This window comes from Chelonia mydas, chromosome 6 (assembly GCF_015237465.2).
Source record: "Chelonia mydas isolate rCheMyd1 chromosome 6, rCheMyd1.pri.v2, whole genome shotgun sequence".
NCBI lineage: Eukaryota > Metazoa > Chordata > Testudines > Cheloniidae > Chelonia > Chelonia mydas.
Window position 1 is genome coordinate 71197511 of NC_051246.2, and position 21549 is coordinate 71219059.

General features: G+C 43.8%; 2 protein-coding genes across 4 annotated transcripts in view; both read left to right on the forward strand.

The window, feature by feature from the left end:
* The window catches only part of LOC102937778 (cytosolic phospholipase A2 epsilon), a 62266-nt gene extending 56962 nt beyond the window's left edge, over positions 1 to 5304 (forward strand). Inside the window, exons 19-21 of one of the 3 annotated variants that reach the window (XM_027818137.3) lie at positions 576 to 742; positions 3053 to 3239; positions 4499 to 5304. In XM_027818137.3, coding sequence (XP_027673938.2) covers positions 576 to 742; positions 3053 to 3239; positions 4499 to 4731 — 587 coding nt within the window. In that variant the 3' untranslated portion in view covers positions 4732 to 5304. The remainder of the gene's footprint in view (positions 1 to 575; positions 743 to 3052; positions 3240 to 4498) is intronic. The other 2 variants (XM_043549579.1, XM_043549578.1) reach the window with 2 other exon arrangements.
* A 3710-nt stretch (positions 5305 to 9014) lies between these two features.
* The window catches only part of EHD4 (EH domain containing 4), a 56457-nt gene continuing 43922 nt past the window's right edge, over positions 9015 to 21549 (forward strand). The window contains exon 1 of the mRNA XM_037900428.2: positions 9015 to 9317. Coding sequence (XP_037756356.1) covers positions 9088 to 9317 — 230 coding nt within the window. The 5' untranslated portion in view covers positions 9015 to 9087. The remainder of the gene's footprint in view (positions 9318 to 21549) is intronic.

Consider the following 21549-nt stretch of genomic DNA (forward strand, 5'->3'; position numbering starts at 1 on the left):
CCCCGTTATAAATACAGAGAATTCTTCTTAAACCAGTAATATTTCAGATACCAGCGAAAGGAACAAGAAAACTGTATAGTTGCTCCAAATGTACATATGAATATATACCTATCTTTGGTACATATATGACCTCATTACCATAGTATCTAGACACCTCCCAGTCTTTATCCCCATGAAGTAGGAAAGTACAATTATCCCCATTTTTCATATGAAGAACTGAGACAGAGATAGACCAAGTGACCTGGCCAAGGTCATACAGGAAGTCTGTGGCAGAGCAGGGAATTGAACTCTGGTATTGTGTGTCCCAACCTAGAGCCCCTTTGTCTGTAGAAAGCAGACAGAAAGAATTGCTTTATGCTGCCCAAAAGGGTGGTTGCTGCAGATCAATAATGCAAACGGCAGAATGAGGAAACCCAGACATGAAGAACAAAAAGACTGTTGTACAAAACTGAGTCTGTGGTCAGAAAGGGAGCTGAATTCTCTTTCCACTCTCTAACTCTTTATTGTCCTCAGAGTAGTAGAACACCTACCCTTGCAGTGATGCACACTCTTGACAAGAAATATTTTTCTGGTAGACTGTGAGCTTGACTGTCACCCCAACCAGCTGACAGGAGCGGCAGATCACCTCGCTCTGGTAGATACTGCATTTGCCTTTGAAACCAGTTACCCACCGCTTATGAGGCCTGAGAGGAAAGTGGACCTCATCCTGCATTTCAACTACAGTTCAGGATCACAGATAGCGGTCAGACTTTTTGCCTTTTTCTTCAGTAATATCCCCCCTTTCAGCTGCCAGAATTGTTAACTCTCTATTTCCAAACACTTAAAGAGAAAGTTGTTTCTAACAGGAATAAACTCGTACTGCCAGTGGTGTGAATCCTTGTTTCAGAATCACTGGACTGTGTGCTCTGTATAAAAAAAACACTACCTAGGCCCACATCCACAGAAGGACCCAGGTGTCTAACTCTGACTTTAGGCACCTAAGTCCAAAATGTAGGCACCAATGAGAGCCTCAAAACCCCTGCTTAGCCACCACCTAACCCTGCAGGCACCTAAAACACCTACATTATTTCTGTAAAAGTCCCCTAGAAGCCTAAGTTTCTGCCACTGTGTATGTGCACTGCTGCCTCAGCTAGACAGCCGGACACCATCTCATGTCCAAACCCCATCGGGATCCTCAAACCAGGAGAAACTATGGGTTGCTATAAGAAAAGGAGTACTTGTGGCACCTTAGAGACTAACAAATTTATTTGAGCATAAGCATTCGTGAGCTTCAGCTCACTTCATCGGATGCATGCAGTGGAAAATACAGTGGGGAGATTTTATATACACAGAGAACATGAAACAATGGGTGTTACCATACACACTGTAACGAGAGTGATCAGGTAAGGTAAGCTATTACCAGCAGGGCCCAAACTGGTAGGCATTCTCAAAGCATGTTTAACTTCAGTTGAGGGGGAGGCAGCCTCCCCTATATCCTTGAGCCCAGTAGGAAACCCATTTTCAAATCCCTTCTCTACATTAGGCATAGGGGGGAATTGAACTGGGGTCTCCCACATCCTGGATGAATGCCCTAACCATTGGGCTAAAAGTTAGAAGAGGGGCTGCTGCTTCTCTTCCTCCCAGCATTTTCACTAGGAGTTAGGCATGTGTTCCTGCCTTTCTGGCAAGGACTGGCTCAGTCGCCTGACTCCAGGAGAGGGTTCACAGCTTTGGATCCCAAGTAGAGAGAGGTTCCTCGCTCCAGCCTGGACTTAGATGCATAAACCTCAGAGAGCCAGGGCTTAGGAAAGAAAACTTTTCATCAGCCTCCACTATTGGCTTGTTTAGGTAGCCCCTCAACTAGCTTTTGTGGATCCCATTCTCAGGTGCCTATTTCTCCCCATTCATTGTACAGGAAACTTGTGTGCCAAACTGAGGGTTTGTGGGTTCCACTGGGTGACTAGGCACTTTAGTACTTATAGTAGAGATGGTATGCAAGTTTCTGGATTGGGCAAAATTTTCTCTCACTTGTTCAACATGTATTATAGGTATGTTAACATATAGCAAAAATTATTCTGGCCACTTTGGGATTATCCCAGTGTGAAAGATTTTAAATTTGACTCTTGAGGGGGTGCGTGGGGAGGGTGTACTTTGGCTAGTTTTGAAAAGAAATTCAGTTTAGAAATAATGAAGTTATAATCACTTGAAACTTACACATGCCACCACGTATAAAGGTGTGCACTTCCAGATTTAAACATGCTTTCACACACATTTTTATGTGTGGGAAACTGCACATTCAGTTAAATACATCTCTAACCATTTGAGTGTTTGATCCTTGTGGTCCTTTGCATTCAAATACATACAAAGACCATTTGAATGTTTCACCAGATATCTAAATGCAATTACTTTTGTATCTCATCATGGGGATTGGACTTTCAAATAAAATCATTTGGTGCTTTTTTTACCCCAGTGTTTGATCAGACATTCAAAGAACCCAAAGTGCTTTGCCATCTGAATAACTGTAGGTGTGGTTGAAGGAGTGCTTAAATGCATTATTTTTTCAAAATCTTGCTTTAAAAAATAACTTACATTTGATGCAATGTTATACTGTGGTTGACTTTTTAGGGCTTGACTGTGTAACCATTACAATGATGAGCTTCAATGGGAGTATACATGTGAGTGAGCACCACCCACATAAGTAAATCCTGCACAATTAGGTTCTTAACATGCAGTTCTTTTGTCACAAAAATCTTAACTCATCCACATAATAATATACCAACCTATGGTGCCTCACGGCCTGAAGGATTCCAGTGTGGTATACAAACTCAAAGTGATTTGCAAATTATACAGAGGGATCACTTCACCAGCTCCTGAAATGCAGTCACAGCTCTGGCAGGAAGGGGGATGTGGGAACTATAGATCACAGTGGGCTAGACGCTACCACCCTTATTCGTGTTGCTTAGTGACTTACTCCACAAGACTTACTCCACTCTTATGGAAGTCAATCTCTTAAATTAATCTTAGTCTTGTCATGAGTTTCTGATGTTTTGTTTTCCCTTCTGTGATTACCCAGCCTTTGATAAAAGCCTCTAAGTACTTCGCAGAGCAGGGAATCCCTTTCCCCAAAATTGTGCCAGGTGAAGAAGAAGCAAAAAGTCCAAAGGAGTGCTACATAGTTGGAGACAAAGAAGGCCCAGAAACACCTGTAGTGCTTCTTTTCCCACTTGTGAATGACACCTTTAGAAACTACAAAGCACCTGGTAAGTTAGCAGCAGCCAATCACTTTATTAAAGCCAGCATGATGAGCTTATTCATTCTGTGGATTCCCACTTTTAATTTCATTATAATGAACCTATATTGGCTGGATGCTTGTAAAAGACTTTGCTTTTAGACTCCTCACTATAGTACCAGGTATGTCTACATTGCAATAAAACACCTGTGGCTGGCCTATGCCACCTGACTTGGGCTTGCGGGGCTCAGGTTGCTGGGCTATAAAATTGCGGTATAGATGTTTGGGCTCTGGCATCTACACTGCAATTTCATAGCCCCAGAGCCTGAGACCAGCAATGACAGCTTGAGAAAATAGTTCTGAGGGGTTTGAACAGTTTCTGTTTGCTTCACTGGGTTCTTGACTCTGAAACCTCAAATTGACTCTTTTAAATGTCAACCTTGTTAACTACTTGACTGCTGATCATTTCCACCTAATGTGCTTATCTCACAGTCTCAAACTGCCTCCTAGGTGTCAAAAGCCTCAGCTGTTCCCTATCCAAGTTCTAAAACCTCCTGCTTCCCCCAGGACATCTTCTACAATACAAGTTATTCGTTATCCATACAAAAATCTACCCTACATTGAAAATGGAAAATTTGAGGGCATCAAATAATAAATTGAATTTGTTCATTTTGATATTAATGTGGGGGCTGCTGTACTGATCTATGAATCACTTTTGTATTAAAAATTAAAATCACCTCTGTTTCTTAAATGAAGCTGACATGGAATTTCCAGTTTGTCACATCAGAATGCCACAGAAGCCAGGTGTCCTGCTACAGAGTTTAGATGTAGCTTGTCACAAAGTACATGAGGCCTAATGATTAATATCTCTAATCACTTTCTCCTTTGTAATAAATTTGGTTCTGCAGCTCATCTCTTAACACACCCTTCCTCTTTTTCCCCAATTCCTCTTTCTCTATGCTGACTGCTATCGAGGCGCACGCCTCTCCTGATTTGGTAGTGGACGTGCAACTTTTTCTAAGATCACTATGAATGTCTCCCCATGTGCTGGCCTGTAGGAGGTGTTCAGAGAATGATGCACTAGGCATCTAATTTCCACCAGTCTTGAGAGTAGTGATCCAGGCAGCACTGTAGTGAAGTAAGCTAAATATACTCATAAAACATCCTCACAGTAAGAAAATCTCACTGGAGAGAAATCTCTGGTCTGTGACTGATTGTGTGCACATGGCTGATAAGGCCTAGGACTATAATCATGTCTCAATAATAAACCTAATTGCTATTTTCCTCTAGGTGTGAAACGTAGTCCCTCAGAGATGGCAGAAGGTGAAATTGATGTTGCCGATATCAATGGTTCATATAATATAAATAATCTGCGCTATTCAGAGGAAGATTTTGACAAGCTGGCAAAACTGAGTTACTACAATGTCCAGAATAATAAAGACTTGATTCTTCAGGCCTTGCGTATAGCTGTGGAACGGAAAAAACAACATAGAAATAGTCTCAAATCTCATACTCCTCTGTGATGATATATCTTTCTCTCCCATCATTGGGAAGGATCCCAGCATTCTACTGATTGTCCAGCATTATGGAATATGAAAAATATCCATCTGTTGATATTATTGAAGAAAAAAGGAACAGAAACAGAAAGTGACAGAAATCCAAAGAATGCTAAAAATGGCATTCAATCTGTAATAGGAAAAACTAGTATCTGCCTGTCAGAAATGGGAATAAACATAAAGAGGAAAGCTCTTCCATAATGTATTCATGTGCTTCCCTTGTTAACACTCTCAGCAGTGTGACCAAGTACTGAATTGATGTTGAGGCTGAACTATGCTGTCACTTCTAGAAGTGATCTGCCTCAACCTTGACTTGGAAAGATTGGCAAGGAAATATGAAGTAGCTTGCATTGTCATTGTTTGTGTTGTATCTATTCTGTCAATTAAGAGAGGACTTCCACAACCAGGACTGCCAGTCCAGAACCTTTAAAGAGAACAGAATCAATTTTTAAATAAAATAATTAACATACTAAGCTTTCTATACAAATATATATAAATATGAAGTAAAATTTTGCATAATAAAATGTGTTTTTGGATTCTGAGTGGTAATAATGAGATTTTTTAAAAAACAACATCCTCTTCTATTAGCAGAACTATTAATGCAAATGATTGATTCTGTATTCACAACTAGCAAAGGGTCTGGCGTAGAGATGATGCAAGCACCAGAGTTCAGCACTGGAACTGAATGTGAACTTTCCTAGTGTTTTAGACAGTTTGAATTTGGGATTCCAGTTTAGGTTCATCTCTAGTAAAACAATCCCACACACACACATTTCCTAAGGAGAAATTAATTTTGTAGAAACATAGCAGAGTTTTAGTTTTTAAGTCTATTATTGTGCCTGCAAACTTGATTTTAATTTAACAAACTTTTTGGGTGTGGGAACATCCTTAATTTTTTTTAAAAACAGTCCTAAGTTCTGTTGCAAAGGCTCCCTGTTCCTACAAACCCTACCAGTCCTACAAGAGAGGAAGCCCAATCCAGCAGACTTTAGGAGGTTCAGTGGTGAGTGGGGAATGGTTCCTTGGTCTGCTTGCTCACTCCAGTGCTAACCCAACATTCTGTGAAGGGAAGTCCTGATGCTACAGACTTCCCATGGTCTGCAAAAAGGAAATCTGTCTTCTGCAAATTATGTTGGTCCTCAGAATCAGGGCTCTCACCCAAGGAGGGGATAACTGTGTCACTCTTCCTTTTGGCTTCATAGTGCCGGAAGGACTAGAACTCTACTGAGTGCAGGAAAGGGGGACAGGAAATGTGGCTGGGCAGGAAGCTTGATGAGCAGAACCAAGAGAAGAACCACTTCCCTAACCTTTCTGCTGCTTTTTAGACCCCATGAAGGGCTTACAGGGAGTGATAAGCTCCTTTCCCACATCTTGTGCAGCTTCCTGAGTAACATTTTTATGAGACACCAAGTAATAGTTTCCCTCTCAGGGACTCTGTGAATTTTAGAGGGGGTAACAAAATAAAGCTTTATACTGGAAATCAGTTGCAACCTTAACTAAGGAGCATGTTAACGAAGTTTAATAGACATAAAAATAGAACCTTTTGAAGGCTACACACAGAGGTATCATACATGAGTAAGAAAACTCAGAACTATGTAAAAATGTGCTGATACAGTGCATGGTTAAAAGATGTGTCTATCCCGGACTTCAGTAACATAAAGCATGATTCTGCAGACCCTTTCTCCCACATGTAATATCACTGACTTTGCCAGGATTATGTGCAGGCGCACGCCCTCTGCAGAAGGAATCTTCCTGTGGTTGAGTCCACTGATAGAGCAACACAAAGCAGCCTGAATGCATCGGCGAATTGGCCCCGTGGTGTGTATGTGAGAGGTTGCTTTCTATTGGTTTGTTGCAACTTAGAAGCACCATAAAGTTATTTTTATAGCTGCTATCTAGTGAGTTCTCAAGTAGTACAAAGATATTGGTTGGAAGAAGTAATAGTGACTACAATATGTTGACATTCAACACCTTTGATGAGCAGTCATCAGAAATAAGAAACATGAAACCAAACTTAAGAAAGGGGAAACAAAACTTAAGAAATGGTATTTCCAAAAAAATGAGGAAGCCAATCAAAAAGACCCTAAAGCAAAAGTGAAGGACTTTAAAATACTTAGACTCAGCATGGAGGTTTCTTAAATACACCACAACAGAGTTACAAATGGCTTGCATAGGCTTAAACAAAACATGAAGCAGAAATGCAACCAAAACCAGAATGGTTAAAATACAAGAGGTTATTTGAACCCAACAGCTATTCTTTGAGGGGAAGGGAGAGGAGAGGGAATCCAGTCCTACTGAAGCCAAAAAATGAGTGCATAAAATGTGGTATTCAATAAGCAAGATGGAAAGTAGGAGGTCTAACAGGGATGTTGAAAAGTATATACCCACCAAATCTTGTTTGTAGCTATGTTGGACTACCAAGCAGTAATTAAGGAGGAGAAGGATGTTGCAGAAAAGTTTAATGACTTTGTATCAGCCTTCACCATGGAGGACATGCCCTCTAAAGCCAAATATGGACCTAGCTTCAGCAAGGTCTTGCCCATTCACCTGCATCCACCCCAAAGTTTTATATTCTAGATAGGCAGCAAGCCTATTTATTTATTTATTCCTTTTAGCTGATAAGTCTCTGTTCAATGCATTGAGATTTTTAAAAGCAATTAGGGGATTTAGGCACACATCTTCCATTAAAATATATTTTAAAATTAATGGAATGAGTCTAAATCATATAGGCTGCTTTGAAAATCTCAGTGCATTGGACAGAGAGTTATCAGGTAAAAGGGATAAATAATAAGAAATGATCACTTAAACCTACACATATAATGTGATCACCTACATCTATTAGACCAGTTCCACTGAAAAATATCAATGTTAATATGGTATGAAATTTAGCTGTCTCTAGAAAGGAAGAAGATGCTCAGTCTGGGCTAGCTTGGCTTCAGTGAAACACATTACATTAGGTACAGACTTCTCAGATGATAATGGATGGCTATATCTGCTGTATCTAGAAGATAAACTTTTGGGAATTTAAGAGGAAAAATGGACAAAACTTTGCTGGTCCAGGTCCCTGGCTAGATACCAGGGACCAGATTTTTATAGTGGAATAGGAGGAACACATCGTTTGTGACCAAAACTTTGATGGATCTGGTGAGACCCAGGCACCAGATCTGTGTTGCTTTTGCACTGGATTGTGCTGAAGTCTGAAGTTTTTCTGGTCAAGTAGGAGTGGCAACATGTGTAGTTTACTTGGGATCAAAAACTGATAGGAGCTAGCAATTTCTAGGTGGTGGATGTGTGTGTGTCTTTACCCTGCTATTGAGGAGAGATACACAGGGGTCTGGATTTTTACAAGTAGAGCCAGCTGCCCTTCTTCTCTATTTAACTGGTAGAAGTTTGGTATGAAGAAACGAGGATGAGGGTGCTGACTGTTTTTGTGGTGTTGCTCTGCCAGTTTCAACAGTGTTGGGCTAAAAGCTGGTGCAGTTTTTCTCTATTCAGACAGTAGAATTGGGGGAAATGAGGATAAAGAATTATCAAAATCAATCATGCTCTGGGGACCAGATACAAGTTTTTATAGTATTACTGGGCTAAAGTGCATCAGAATCCAGATTATTCCAGTGAAGTAGGAGAGGCTATGTTTGTTTTCTATTCAGGTTGCATAATTTGGAGCTTGGGCCGCAATTGGCGAGATCCATGTGGATCCAGGTGCTGGTTGTGGATTTTTGTAGATCTCCTGCAGGGATGCATTGGGGTCTAGGATTTTTTTTCCCCCAGTAGGATCGGCTAGATTTGTCCATTCGTGCCACAGAATTTGGGACTAAGGCCCTAAATCTGATGGGTCCGGCAGGGTTCAAGTGCCAGATCTCAATGTCTGCGGTGGCTACGTGCCGGGAGACAGTCCAGGCCCACAATTTTTTGGCACAGTAGCGGAGCATAGACGGGGGAAGGCCTTAGCGGCGGGACTCAGCAGGGCGCGGGCACCAGGGGACGCCGGTGCCGGCTCTGGGGCTCCGTGTGGCTTCGTGCTCTGGGAACGTGCGGGGATGTGGCAGCGGTGACTCCACTTGATCGGCGTTGACGGGACACTCTGGGGACCTGGCGCCCCAAATCCCCAGGCCGAGGGTCATTCCGGCTTTTCCCAGCGGTGCGGAGACCCGCCAGGGGGGCGAGAGGGTTGGGCCAGGCCGGGCTGGCTCACTGTCCCGGGGGGCGGTGCTCGGGCCGTGCCCAGGTGGGAGGGGCCGGGCCGGGCCGGCGGGGCGCTGCCGGCCGCCAGTCAGTCAGTCAGTCTGGGCGGCGCTGCGGGCGGCGGGCGACGGGGTCGGGATGTTCAGCTGGATGGGGAAGCAGGCGGGCGGGGGCGAGCGGGCCGGCGACCCGGTGCAGACGGTGACCGGGGGGCTGAAGCAGCTGTACACGCGGCGGCTGCAGCCGCTCGAGGACTATTACCGCTTCCAGGACTTCCACTCGCCCGCGCTGGAGGAGGCCGACTTCGACAACAAGCCCATGGTGCTGCTGGTGGGGCAGTACAGCACGGGCAAGACCACCTTCATCCGGTAAATACCCCCCCGCCCCCCATTGCCAGCCTGCCTGCCCCCCCCGGTAAATACCGCCCCATTGCCAGCCTGCCTGCCTTCCGGCCCCCCCCCCCCCCCGGTAAATACTGCCCCCCCCGGTAAATGCCGCCCCATTGCCAGCCTGCCTGCCTTCCGGCCCCCCCCGGTAAATACTGCCCCATTGCCTGCCTGCCTGCTTCCCGCCCCCCCGGTAAATACCGCCTCATTGCCAGCCTGCCTTCCGCCCTTCCTCCCTCCAGTAAATACCGCCCCATTGCCCTCCTGCCTGCCTCCCGCCTTCACTCGGTAAATACTGCCCCCCCCCGCCGCCGCCGCCCTCTGGTAAACACTGCCCCATTGCCAGCCTCCCACCTTCACTCGGTAAATTCCCCCCGCCGCCGTTCCTCCCTCCGGTAAATACCGCCCCATTGCCAGCCTGCCTGCCTTCCGGCCCCCCCCCCGGTAAATACTGCCCCCCCCGGTAAATACCGCCCCATTGCCAGCCTGCCTGCCTTCCGCCCCCGCCCCCCCGGTAAATATCGCCTCATTGCCACCCTGCCTTCCGCCCTTCCTCCCTCCAGTAAATACCGCCCCATTGCCCTCCTGCCTGCCTCCCGCCTTCACTCGGTAAATACTGCCCCCCCGCCGCCGCCGCCGCCCTCTGGTAAACACTGCCCCATTGCCAGCCTCCCACCTTCACTCAGTAAATCCCCCCCGCCGCCGTTCCTCCCTCCGGTAAATACTGCCTTATTGCCTGCCTGCCTTCCTTCCGCCTTCACTTGGTAAATACCCCCCCACTGCCCATCCTTCCTTCCTCCCTCCCTCCAGTAAATACCGCCCTATTGCGAGCCTGCCTGCCTGCCTTCCTCCCGCCTTCATCCAGTAAATATGCCCCCACTGCCCACCTTCACTTGGTAAATACACCCCTGCCGCCCTTCCTTCCTCCCTCTCTCCGGTAAATACCACCCCATTGCCGGCCTGCCTTCCTCCCGCCTTCATCTGGTAAAGACCCCCCTCCAGTGGTCGTCTTCATCCGGTAAATACCCCCGGCCCTTCGCCACTGCCCACCTAAGTGAAAATTCCTTGCCTCAGTCCAGTAGCGGTCCCTTGATACACTACTTCATTTATAAATAACCCCACTGAGGGTAAACATCCCCTTTCCTTCCTCATTTGGTAAATACCCCCCACAGGGGTAAATACCTTCCAGTGTATACCCACGGGAACAACATAGACACATAGCCCACCACCAGTGTAGTTGCCCCCTGTGCCTAAGCTTCATGCTGTAAAGACTTCAGCATCTGGGTTAAATACCCCCTTGGCCCTCCTGCCAGCACACAGTTTCATACAGTAAATACCCCCTAACTACCTACTCTTGCATGCACTGTGGTCATGCCCCCTGTCACTTTCCTTTCATACAGTATCTATTTCACACCTACACTGAATGATTGGTTCCCTGCCCCTTCATCTTCATATGATAAATACCCCTCACCCTGTCATTTCCACCCTCACCTGGTAAATACCGCCTTGGCCCGGCTGCCTATCTGTTAAATAATCTTCCGTCTGCCCCCTGCACTTGGATTAAAAAAATACCCTTTCATGTGGTATTTTTCATGTGGGTGAACAAACCTACCATTTTCATACAGTAACACACTTATTATCCTTGAACAGTAACACACCTCTAGAGTAAATGCGGGGTGGAAAGTTGAGAGGCCTGTCACTCAAATGAAGACAATAACCTTGATGGCTGATGCAGAACAAGCTCCAAGATGTGGCTTGTGTTATCATGAAAGGGCAAGTGAAAACATCTCCACTGGGTGGACAGGTGGAACAAGTTTGCTTGGATGGGGGCAGGGCTGAAAAATGTGGAGTATGTAGAAAAGTGCATACACATGGTTTGAAAGTACTTTAAAAGAAAATAAAAACGTAACATGTATTAACTACCTGTTCCATCTTAAAGCCACAAAGCAAGTAGCATTGGTGTATTGAGTGAGGCAGGACCTTTTGTCTGTTGACATGCAAATTAACTAATCAGTCTAAACCAGGGGTGGGCAAACTTTTTGGCTCGAGGGCCACATCTAGGTGGGGAAATTGTATGTAGGGCCCTGAATGTAGGGCTGGGGCAGGGGGTTGGGGTGCGGGAGGGAATGTGGCATGTGGGAGGGGGTGCGGTGTGCAGGAAGGGGCTCAAGACAAGGGGTGTGGGGTGTAGGAGGGGTGCGGCAGGGGGTTGGAGTGCAGGGGGGGTACGGAGTGCGGGAGGGGGCTCAAGGCAGGGGGTTGGGGTGCAGGAGGTGTTCAGGGTGCGGACTCCGGCCTAGCGCCGCTTACCTCGAGCGGCTCCGGGGTGGCAGTGGCGCGCGGGGCTAAGGCAGGCTTCTTGCCTGCCTTGGCCCCACGCTGCTCCCAGAAGTGGCCAGAATGTCCAGCAATGGCTCCTGAGGGTGGAGTGGGGCAGGCAGCTCTGCTGCGCGCTGCCCTTGCTTGTGGGTACCACCCCTGAAGCTCCCATGGGCCGCGGTTCTCCATTCCTGGCCAATGGGAGCTGCGGGGGGCAGTGCCTCCAGGCGAGGGCAGCGCACAGAGCCCTCTGCCCCCTCCCCTCCCCCCCCCAGGGGCTGCAGGGATGTAGTGCCGGCCTTAGCCCCGCTGTGCCAAGGGGCTGGCAATCCCACGGGCCGGATTGAAAAACCTGACTGGCCGGATCCAGCCTGCTGGCCATAGTTTGCCCTCCCCTGGTAAGCCTTCTGTTGTGTTATCACTGTATTGGAGAGTAAAGCTTTTCTAAATGTCTGCAAAATATGATATTTAAGTTTGATGCACATTTCTGAATTTTTGCAGCACTCTGTCGTTTTGTTTTTGCCTTCCTGTTTAAGGACGCTGTCTCATGGTTTTTTGTACTGACGGGAAGGAATATGTATTGTTTTCCATTTACTGTATTGTTTTTCTAGTTTGTTTCAATAGACAGTAGTTACTGAGAGTTAATATAGTGTGCATCAGCAGTCAAGTGTAAAAAACCTAAAAGCTGTCCAGCCCATAATGCTAGTTTTGGTGTTGCATTCACATGCAAGATCCAGATTTGCGAGTGACCCTGGTACTTCTGTTTCTGTGGCCGATAGATTTCAGACCCCTCAGAAAGGTAGCACATGTACATTAAGTTGTACGTAGGCATATGCCACTCTACTCTTTCTTGAGTTTAGTATAAGTAAGATTGCACCTGGGTAGGAGGTAAGATCTTTTAGAAGTGGTAGTTTTATGAAATATAGTTCTGTGGAGATAGCGAACTTCGAAGGAAATGGGACCCAACAATTCTATACCAGTGATCACTATGATGTCTTGCTCAGGACACCCAGAACTCTGAGCAACTGTGTTACACCTCTGCCTTAGCAAGAGTGAGAGCTTTGCCACTCCTAAGCTGTTTGCTTAGCAGTTCCCTGACACACCAGCCTGTTTGTCTTTCCAACAAACTCATCAAGACTCTACCAGTGTAAACTTTCAGGAAGCAATCAGTGAAGCCCAGTTCCTGACTTCTCCGGAGACATCTCCCTGCAGTGTCCAGTCCCTCTGACTGGACAGTCTCAGAAATTGTTTGGTGTCTCCAAAGAGAGAGTGCACACATCAGACTGTAGGTTAGCTGAAAACTCACCCTTCACTTTCATACACCGTACTGAGATAGTTTTGTAATAAAACAAGAATAAGTTTATTAACAAAGAAGAGAGATTTTATTGACAATAAACAAGAGAAAAAGAGATAGATATGGTTGCAAATAAAACAACACATTTTCTTGTGACTAAAACTTAATCTTAGCGATCTTTGCCTAAGCGGTTTTCTTACATCAAGTTGTCAGCATCTCCCCAGGCTAAGAGAATGCAACTTTCACATGCTCACAAGGTGCTGTCCCCTAAGTGCTGGGTAACTAAAATATCTTTTTGCTCCCTTTTTATTACTCAGAGTCCATTGTCTCTGCCTCTAGAACCAGGAAGGCTTCCTGGGGTGCAGATTCTGTCCCAAGATGTGATGGTTCAGTGGTCTTCTCCCTTGCTCATTTAGCTTGATGGCTTTGTTTACATTATACGTAAATGTACTTCCATTGTCCTCTGCCTGTAACCAAGCTGGTCAGACATATACAATTATATATATTGCAATATATATGTGTAGAGAGAGAGTATATAATCTGTACATATATCACACAATGGCTTTCAGGACTAGTGTGTCACCAGTACACGCATTGCATCTTTGAGATATATATACGGCCATACCAAATTCACGGTCCATTTTGGTCAATTTCACAGTCATAGGATTTTAAAAATTGTAAATTTCATGATTTCAGCTATTTAAATCTGAAATTTCATTGTGTTGTAATTGCAGGGGACCTGACCCAAAAAGGAGTTGTGGTGGGGGGTCGCAAAGATTATTGTGGGGATGCTGCTACCCTTACTTCTGCGCTGCTGCTGCTGGCAGTGGTGCTGCCTTCAGAGCTGGGCAGCTAGAGAGTGGCATCTGCTGACCAGGAGCCCAGCTCTGAAGGCAGAACCACTGCCAGCAGCAGTGCAGAAGTAAGAATGGCATGGTATGGTATTGCCACCTTTACTTCTGCATTGCCGCCTGCAGAGCTGGGCCTTCAGTCAGCTGCCGCCACTCTCCAACTGCCCAGCGTTGAAGGCAGCAATGCAGAAGTAAGGGTGGCATGGTATGGTATTGCCACCCTTACTTTTGTGCTGCTGCTGGTGGGGTGCCGCCTTCAGAGCTGGGTGCCCAGCCAACAGCCTCCGCTCTCCATCCACCAGCTGCCACTCTCCGGACACCCAGTTCTGAAGGCAGCGCAGAAGTAAAGGTGGCAATACTGTGGCCCCCCTAAAATAACCTTGTGACCCCCCCTGAAACTCCCTTTTTGGTCAGGACCCCCAATTTGAGAAATTCTGGTCTCCCCCGTGAAATCTGGTCTTTTGGGTGCTTTTACATTATACTATACAGATTTCACGGGAGACCAGATTTCACGGTCCGTGACATGTTTTTCATGGCCATGAATTTGGTAGGGCTCTAGATCAGTGGTTCCCAAACTGGGGTTCACAAAATGTTACGGGGGTTCTTGGGGAAAAATTCCCTAATGGCAGACTGAGCTGTCCATAGGGACCCCGGGCAGTACGGGGCCGGCAGGCCCTTGGGGACTTCCAAGAGCTCAGCAGATCAAAGCAAGCATATCTATCACACTGAGGAGATTTAAACTTCAAGACTCCTTATATGAAATAGAAAGGGAGGTGGATATTTTTTTTGCTGTTTTTAAAACTAAACAGGCTGCTGGTGTTGTTTTTAAATTATTATGAAGAACAAATTTAAGCTTTGTTTGTTTGCCTGGACTGCTCAAGACCTGAATGCTTGTGCAGGAGGAACTCTTTGAGTTGGCTTCTTAAATACCTTCATGCTGTTTCACATCTGATACTTCTTGATGAAACATAGGAGCCAGAGGTGCTGTTATACCAATAAATTAAAAAACAGCAGGATCTTATTAAAGGGGAAAAGGCAAAATACCACATTTATTGTGAATACAGAAAGAATCATAGTAAGCAGTTAGTTATAGTTATAACATTCCATTCAATCTCATATTTATTCATACATTCATTCATTCATACACACACACACACACAGAGGTTCTGCAAGGTTGTTATCATAATTACCAGCCTTAGAGTTGCTCATGTCAAGCCACTAGCCAGGTGGCCTGGACATGAGGAGGGAGCAGGGCCTTGTCAGATGCTCATCTGATGCTCCTGGAAGTTGGTTTTTAGAATCAGACCCCCAAAGTTCTCACTTTCTAGAGTCCATTTTTATAGGAATTTCTTCCTATGCCAGTCTATGGGAATTGCTTCACAATGCAGATAGCACGTTCCTGACGGCTCCGTGCTGCTAGATGTTATCTTGTTCTTTGGTTCTCCCATTCTTGAGACTGTTGGGTGGATTCCAGTCTGCTCTCCGGGGGTCCTCTGGTTATTTCCACTTGACGCCTTCTTCAGCCGATGGACACTGGATTCTGAGGCTGGCACCTCCCTGATCATTCAGTTATTATCCACACCAAGCATCCATCCACATACATCCTCTATCTCTATTTTAATCACAATTGTTAATACAACAAAAGGGCGGGGAGTCTCTGGGTGCTGTTTCTGTTATTACAGAGTATTGCTTTGAGTCTCTCTCTCTGTGAATTGCTTTGAGAACAGACTCTGTCTTAGAATGTACTAACGCAATTAACAACTTGCAGGTTTCACACATAGAGGGAGAGAAACAGTACCAAAAACCAAGAGACCTCTTAATTAGTAATACCCTGGAATTTAAACTATGGGGAATCAAACTCATTTGTGATTTTAATACAGAACTTCTTTAATATGATCCAACAGTGCCAGTATGGGGGGGCGGTGAGGGTCACGTGCTGCCCTTGTGTCGGCGCCACACCCCCTCCCACCGGATACCTCCCCTTTTTCTCCAGCAGTGTCCCCCTCTCCCCCCAGGGTGCACGGGGGCTTTGACCCCGCACCCCTTTTTTCTATTGGTGCCTCTGATAGGAGCCTTGTCTTATAACAGGCTTAGTCAAAAGTAATACAAGCTACAAAAGTGAGATCTTGGAAGAATGTTGCCATTTTCATAATGTAATAAAAATACAGTAATGATAAATAAAAATTAATAAATAGTGTGTAATAAGCATGTCCTAAAAACAAATTTTATATTTCTAAGATCACTGCTTTTATAATTTATGCTGAGGTAAGGGAGAAAATCCCTGGAAATATTCATTTTTAGGAGGGGGTTCACGAGACTTGACATTTTAGTGAAAGAGGTTTGCGGGTTGTTAAAGTTTGGGAACCACTATATTATGGCAACAATGTGCTGGGGCAATGAGTGTGTCAGGCCTGATGTAAGTTACAGTATGTGTGGGCTCTCTGCCTCTTGGCCTTGAAGGGCTTGTGGGTCACAATCACCTTAAAGATATTAAACTTTTTGTGAGCTGCCCTGTATAAGACATAGTACTATTTACAATTAAATATTCTCACAATGACTTTTTTTAAAAATGTGGGCTAGGTTCAGCATTTTTCCTGTTGCTTTTCCTGTCGTTCCTGTTTCTCCTGTTACTTCAAACACTTGTTTGGTAATTACTTTACAATTATGTACAGGGCATGACCTTGCAAATACGTACCCGAGCATGAAAATGTCTGCATTTCCCCACATGTTAATTATACAAAGTTGCTAGTGTTTTTTGCATTCTTCATAAATTGCACTGAAAATTTGCTTTTTTCAAGTACAGTAACTTAAAACTGTCCAAGGAACATTGTAGAGGTGAGGATCAAATTTTAATCTGCTTTTTATATCTGCAAGGTTCATGAAAGTCCTACTTTAAATTCTACAAACCTTTTTTTCTTATTCTCTCAATACCAACAGATTATCATTTACTTGCAACCCTACAATAACAAACTATATTTTTTCTCTTTTAACATAGGCCAAGATCCTACAGACACTTATACCCATATTTACCCCTATTCATCTGAACAGTTCAACTGTCTTCAAGTATTTAAATAGCAAGTCAGTTTTCTCTTCTCTTATTTACAGCTACCCATTGGAAGCTTGAAACTGAATTTGGTTTCTTTAGTGATTATTGCTTCCGTCCAGCAAACTCTTATATACAGCTTAACTTTGCTCAGCTGAGTAAATTGAGTGTATGCATAAGTGTTTGCAGAATTAAGAATTAGGACATAATTAGGTAAGGAAACCAAATTCATCTTTGGGCTCGCAAAGGGTAGGTGCAGATAAGAGAAGTGGAAAACTTATTTGTATTTTAAGGCTATTTGTGAAAAATAGTTTATTGTCCAAACATTGCTCTGTGCTCACATGAACTTTTTTTTTTTTTAAGTTAAAATCTGCTTTGTGGGTTTGGAGTCTGTATAATATATTTCCAAATCAATGTATTACTTGACTTAAGGGCAAATTTAAGTTAGAGCAAATATTTCATGGATCTTCAGGTTTTCTGTACTTTGTTTTGAATTCAAGGGATAGTTCTGGAAAATAAACATAAAGTTTAAACATTCCAATATTCCTTGCAGGGCTTTTAAAAAAATATTTTTGGTGCCACCTACTTGTATGTAATGTGCTTTTAGCTTAACTCTATTCCCTACAATGTTTAGTAATGTAGTTAACTGCTGTGAGTGTAGAGCTTGGGCACAGAGAAGGGAAAAATATTATTTTATTATAAATAAATATTGGCTGGTAAATTTTTTCTTCCAGCTGGTTTTTCACAAGTAAACTTTGATTTACACCTGAAGTCATAAATCCATACTGTTCCTGCTTGCTTCTGCATTTAATGCTCTGCTTCCTCAAGAAGGATTGAGATTTAAAAGGTGGAGAACCACTTTACCCCAGAAAAATACTACTTATGCAGTCTTTTCTACTGAGTCAGCAAAACACTTAACTTTTAAGTATGTGAATAGTCCCATTGAAGACACTTGCTTAAAGTAGCACATGCCTATATGTTTTGCCTGATTGGGAGCTTAATGAATGAAGGAAGTAGGTAAGGATCATATGAGTGCTGGTTGTTGTGACTTAGTGTTAGATTCATGTCATATGCAAAAGTTTTGGTTTTAGTCAACCTGAATGCAATTTTTTGCATTGTTTACAGTCAGTATATAGTCACTTTTAAATTTAGACATAGACAAATATGTAAAGTTATGGTTCCAGGTGCTACTTTCCCCCTCCCCTTACAAACTCCCCAGACACTAACTCCTCAACACCAAGACTATACAGAATGAAAGTAGATAAAGAAATGCTGTCAAGATTTCAAACAATTTGAACAAATCTCTACATGTTTCTAATAACACTTCAGCTGCACCCTTGATACTGTTGACGCATTTTGCACTTAGTGCAAATGACCAGTTTAGTTTTATTATCCTATCTGGTTATTGTGTAGTAGTACAGTATTGATTGTTTGAGCATTTGACACTGCCAGAGAATGTCTGAAGAAGTATATAATTTAAAAAACAAACCAAACACAATGTATTTTTAATTCAAATAATAAATCCAGCAAAAATTCCTATTCGTCATCCTCCCCCTGTTTTGTTTTTTAGGAAAAACTATCTTTATTTTAGGTTTAAACTGTGTAACAGCATACCCTTAATCCTTCTATTAGTCTCTCAGTTTGTCATGGTTACTATAAAGAAGGAAGGAACTACTGTGCATTCAGTACCTTTTCGCAAGAGTATGCAGAAAAAAAACAAAACAATTTTTGTTTTTGAAGGTGGAGGGAAATGGGGACAATTGACAATTTGTTATATCAAACAGGAACTAGCCCCTATGCTTTTATAGTCAGCTGTGGTGTTTATTTTTTTTTCCTATTTAATGATCAAATAAATTTCTACCCTATTCTAAAATCTTGTTGCATCGAGTTTCATTTTGATATCGATGTGAGGGTTAAGCATTCTTATACTACTAAATAGATGTATTTTAAAACTACAAGGGTCTGACTTTTTAAAAACTAATCAAAGCAAGGAAATTCAGAATTAAAGCTAAAAGAAAAGGAGGACTTGTGGCACCTTAAAGCTGTTTCTCTCCTTAGTCTGCCAAGTTGAGCTTTGTTAATACATTCAGTATTAAGCAAATGGTGCAATGGTACACTGAACTTTTTTTGTTCCCCATAGCCAGTGTCAAGAATTGAGGCAAGATTTTAAACATTTTTTTCAAAGTTACACTTTCAAAATGTGGGAGCATATAAAATCTTGGGTTTGCAAAGGGTATGTGAGTATATTTAACCCGATTGTGGGGAAAAACTGACAATGGCCCTGTGTCTATCATGGTCCGGATAAGATTTCTGATACTTTTTAATCTCTGTGGATTTGTAAAGTTTAAATTTGTCTTTCACTGACATCAAATGTCATGAGTTTTCATTCAGAGCAGATTTCCCACACTTAAACAAACATCCTCTGCCTGGACTAAAGAGCCCAGTTCATAAAACAAAAAGAGAGGTTTTGTGACTGTTAGCTATTTTGAGTGGAGTGGCCCTGAGGCAGGAAAGAAGCTTTCCATTGTGTCTCCACATGTACTAACAATTGCTAGCTAGAGCATCCTTGCTTAATGTTGCTGCGAAGCAGTTAGCTTGTGCTAATGCAATAGTTCAGCATAGCTGAAGCAATGCACTTTAAAGGTTGATCACCATGTCATGAGCTCTGCCTAATTCGTGGCACATCTAATTTTGAAATGAAGTTTCCCACAGTTTGGCTTCAAGTTCTGCAATGACGTCTTGGGAAGACCTTACAGAATTCATTTTAAGGGCAGGAAGGCTGCACCTCATGTAGAAGCAAAACTTGCAGTCCACAGGATATGTGTGGCATGAACTACAGTAGTCTGTCTATGAGACACTTCATTTCTGTGAGACACATGCTATTTTTAAATAGTCTTCCTGTAAACTCTTGGACTCCTTCTCTAGTGATCTTTGCTGACAAGGCCATGAGGTTACTGGTGTTATAAATCTGGGTGTTTTCCTGTGTTAACATAATGTATTGTACAAAAACCACTAGTTTTTCACGTAGTGAGACTGCCCTCTCCTTTCATGTGGCTGGGTAAAAATGGTGTTTTTACATTGAGAGGAAGCATGCTAAAACTACTTGCACCTGGTAGTCAGGATCTGGTTCTGTTCTGGACTCTGCCACAGACTTGCTGTATGACTGTGAGCCAGTCACTTAACCTCTTTGCCTCATTTTTCCTGTTTGCAGATATTCATAATATCTGTCTTACCAGGATGTTACATATGTATCTTCACTTCTTCAGTATTTCTAGTGTGCAGTGGGTCTCCTCAGAGACCTGTAGCTTCTTCTATGTGGCTCTGATTTGCAGAACTGGGGATTAAGATTGTTGCTGCCACTTTGTAAGCTTTATGTTGTATGTGTCACCATCTTCTGAATCACCATCTTCCATCAGCAGGAGTCTCTGGAAATGCTGTTTCATAGCAAAATAGGAGACTTAGAACCAAAAATAGAGACTCTTTTTGAAGAAGAGCAACACCAGGGAAAAGGAAATCATTATTTGAAAACAATGTATACTTGATCTGTGGAACTCACTGCTGCAGCTACTGATTCAAATAATTTTAGATTAAAAAAGATTAATACACCAGTATCTGTAGTTACAAGTGTTATCTAAGGACTAGATGCTGCAAGTGGATCCGTGTGGGTGTAGGGATGTGCAGATCCATTTTTAGGATTTAGACCTTAGCTACAATAGTGTAAGGCAGGGATGGCCAACTTGTGGCTCTGGAGCCATATACTCCTCCTTGTATAGGCACCGACTCCAGGGCTGGAGCTACAGGCACCAAATTTCCAATGTGCCGGGGGGAGGGGCGGGGGTTGTTTCAGTGCTCAACCCTTGGCTCTGCCACAGGCCCTGCCCCCACTCCACCCCTTCCTGTGCCCTCCCCTGAGTCTGCAGTGCCGTCACTCCTCCCCATCACCCCCAGAACCTCCTGCACACCATGAAACAGATGATTGGCAGGTGTGGGGAGGGAGCGGGAGGGGCTGATGGGGCAGTGCTGCTGGTGGGCAGGAGGTACTGGGAGCCGGGGGTGAAGGGGAGCTGATGGGGGGGCTGCTGACACATTACGGTGGCTCTTTGGCAATGTACATTGGTAAATTCTGGCTCTTTTTCAGGCTCAGGTTGGCCACACCTGGTATAAGGGCTATTCATTTTCATATATCTGGGCATAAAGTGATCATCTCCTGACCTCAAGAATGCATACTGTTCCCTCTCTGCATCCCCACCTCTGCCAAATAAATAACATAGTCATGGTGTTGTCCAGTCTTGCAGGTGCATGAAGCAGAAGCTGGTATAAGTCACTCCTGGAAGCAGAATAATGTACTTAATGGACTTTGGTCTGTTCTGATATGTTAGTAAATAGGAGGCTCAGGGAGAGAAGCTCTCTCCTAATCTTTTGGCTCTTACATGTCCTCTTGCTGGTTTTGGTCTGTATGAGCAAAGGGTTGTTAGAATTTCACTTAAAATAATAGTTCTTCCCTTCTTCCATTCCTCCAGTTTTTAGACCTCATGTAAGACGATGGAGTTGTTCCCTGTAGCTTATACAGTAATAGTTTGGTGCTATTGGAGCAAGTTTACCAAGGCTGGTGAAGAGATTCTATTTCAAAGCTATCATAGTCTTAGTTCCTTGATTTTACTTCTTTGTACCAATATTATAAGGCTTTGGTTGTTTGGGTTCTGTTGA